The sequence below is a fragment of the Chinchilla lanigera genome, unplaced genomic scaffold, assembly GCF_000276665.1.
Source record: "Chinchilla lanigera isolate Chin_1 unplaced genomic scaffold, ChiLan1.0 scaffold00090, whole genome shotgun sequence".
NCBI lineage: Eukaryota > Metazoa > Chordata > Mammalia > Rodentia > Chinchillidae > Chinchilla > Chinchilla lanigera.
Genome location: NW_004955491.1, coordinates 31,393 through 33,733, shown reverse-complemented (window position 1 = coordinate 33,733; position 2,341 = coordinate 31,393). Strand labels below are relative to the sequence as shown.

The window sequence follows — 2,341 nt, the reverse complement described above, 5'->3', positions numbered from 1 at the left end:
ACTTTAGCCAACCTGCTGACAAACATGGGATCCGTCAGGAAAACACGTCCTCCATCAAAGTCCCAGTGGATGTTATCTCCTCCAAGCTCCGGGAACAACTGGAGCAAAACCTTCAAACAAAACTCATGCGTGGGCCACTCCCTCAGGTCCACCTATCTCTGGACAGGGAAAGAGCCCCAGGGACAAGGCAGGCAAAGCATAATTGTGAGCCTTGCCAGATTTCAATGATAGAGGATAGCAGGCAGATCTCAGGAAAGACCAGGTCAGGGTCCCCCAAAGTATCCCAGGTAGGGAGATACTCAAGCAATGATCTGGGAAAGGATGCGAAAGTGCAGGCCAAGGGTCTAGAAATCTCCCCAGAAAATGATCTACAGTCCATGTCTCAGGGAGCATTACAAAGAAATAGGGAGGGCCTCTTAAGAAGTGATTCATTAAATGAATCAGCAGGCAGTCCAGAGAAGAACCCACAAGACAGCATGCAAGTCTGTGTGAGAGGGAAGGTGGAGCAGACCGGGGGCAGAATCCCTGAGGGTGTGCATCACTCCACCCTTACTGCGCAGCATGCCTGTGACCGTCCTGGAATCTCACATGCCCCCATGGAAACTGGGAACAAACCATCCTTGAAGGGTCAGGAGTGTGCCAGGGGCACCCAGGACTTCTCCCTCCTGCATCCTGGGGCTCAGCAGAGGCTGGAGACACACATGAAAAGGCTCTGGGTGAGGCACAGGTGGCGCTTAGCCTTGAAGATCATCGAGGTCATTCGTGCCTTCAAACTGAAAAAGTCTCAGGCCTCCCTGCTTCCATGGCCTGCCTCTTCCTCCTCAGCCCCAGCTAACTCCAAGGCTGACTCCACCTGCCAGAGTAGGAGTCTCCTGGGAGAAGTATCTCAAAAACTTCCAGGAGTGATGGTGAAAGCAGTTATTGAAGTTCTGCAAACTCGGGGTCCTCTCACTGGTCGCTCCTTCAAATACCCGGTAATGACTGTATCTGGTGACAGTGGTGGGCCCTCGCAAGCTGCGCCATGTGGACATGAGAGCAGCTACAGTTCTCAGCCACACTTGCTCGGCACTGAGGGCAGAGCCCGGCCTGCTGATACTGTCCCGAGGCCAGGGAGAGGTAGCCTTGGCCCAAGTGCAATCTCTGGAATGGACCGATACCAGAAGCAGGAGAGAGGAGTTGCAGAACCTGGAGACCCTTCCCATCGACTGTCAGCATGGGAGATGACTGTAGGATCTCTCTACCCAAGGGCAAGAGACATCAAGCAGACCATGGAGACTGAGCAGAAGAAGCCCTTTGATAGGGCACTGACCAAGGGAGCCAGTGTGATGTCAACCTCCCAAAACCTGAATATGCATCTGAGGAGTTTCAAGTCTCTGGGATCCAAGAGAATCCTCCACATGCCCAGAATTTCTGCTGTGCAGGACACAGGAGACTCATGCTTGGCTACACAGGAAGACACCAAAAACAAGACTCAGGATCCAGCCAATGGGGTTCTCCTTCGAGACTTTACCACTGGAGAGGACCTTCAACACACTTTCTTAGATATTCCCCACAGGGAAAACATCCTGGCCTCTCACAAGAGTCCATCCAACTCCCAAGGAGTGCTTGCTAGTAGTGAATCAGCTTCCCAAGGGAAATTCGACCTCCTAAGGAAGGACAGGATGAGCCAGGAAGAAAAAGACCCCAGGATCTCAAAACTGGAGGATCCGGAGAACATGAAGAGCAGCAAGTTTGGTCCACCTAAGAAGAGAGAAAGCTTTGAGAAGCCCAAGCCAGGAGGGAAGACAGACAGATTTGCAGGAGGAAAGGGGGTTGGAAGGCTGATTACCTCTTCTCAGGTCTGGGAAGCAAGAGACACCATGGGGAGCAAGTCCCTGCTCCTGGCAAAGGAGAAACCAGCACCTTCCAAAAGCTCCACTGGGACCAGAGCAACAAAATTTGGGCAAAGCATGCTGCATAACAAAGACCGAGCAGAGGCAGAGTCCCTGCAGACAGTGCAGGCCCCAGGACCTGCTACCCAAACTCAAGGGTCAGGCGCAAGCAGCACACACTCTATGAAAAGTGGGAGTGCCAAAGCCCAAGTGCTGGTGACCACTGTTGGACAGATCGTAGAGGAGAAAATGAGGCTACAAAATGTGGTTTCAGCCTCCAAAGAAACCTTGAGGAAAGGGGAACCCCAGGGCAATAGCTGTTCCTCCTACGAAAAGAATGCTTCCTTACCCCAGCAAAACAGAAAGATGAGCATCATGGGCTGTGGTCAGCAGGCCAGGCCTGAGCACCACAGCCATTTTATGACTACAGGATTCAACACAGACAGGGCAAGCAATCCTGCCGTCCCACC

The 2,341-nt window shown here is 52.6% G+C and overlaps 1 protein-coding gene across 1 annotated transcript; it reads left to right on the top strand.

The window, feature by feature from the left end:
- Nucleotides 1-6: 6 nt before the first annotated feature.
- LOC102022303 (spermatogenesis-associated protein 31E1-like) lies at nucleotides 7-2,336 on the top strand (the record flags this gene model as incomplete). The annotated part of the gene is made up of 1 exon (XM_005404875.1): nucleotides 7-2,336. A coding segment is annotated over exon 1 (2,211 nt), but the record flags the coding sequence as incomplete, so codon positions are not given.
- Between the last annotated feature and the right edge of the window lie 5 nt (nucleotides 2,337-2,341).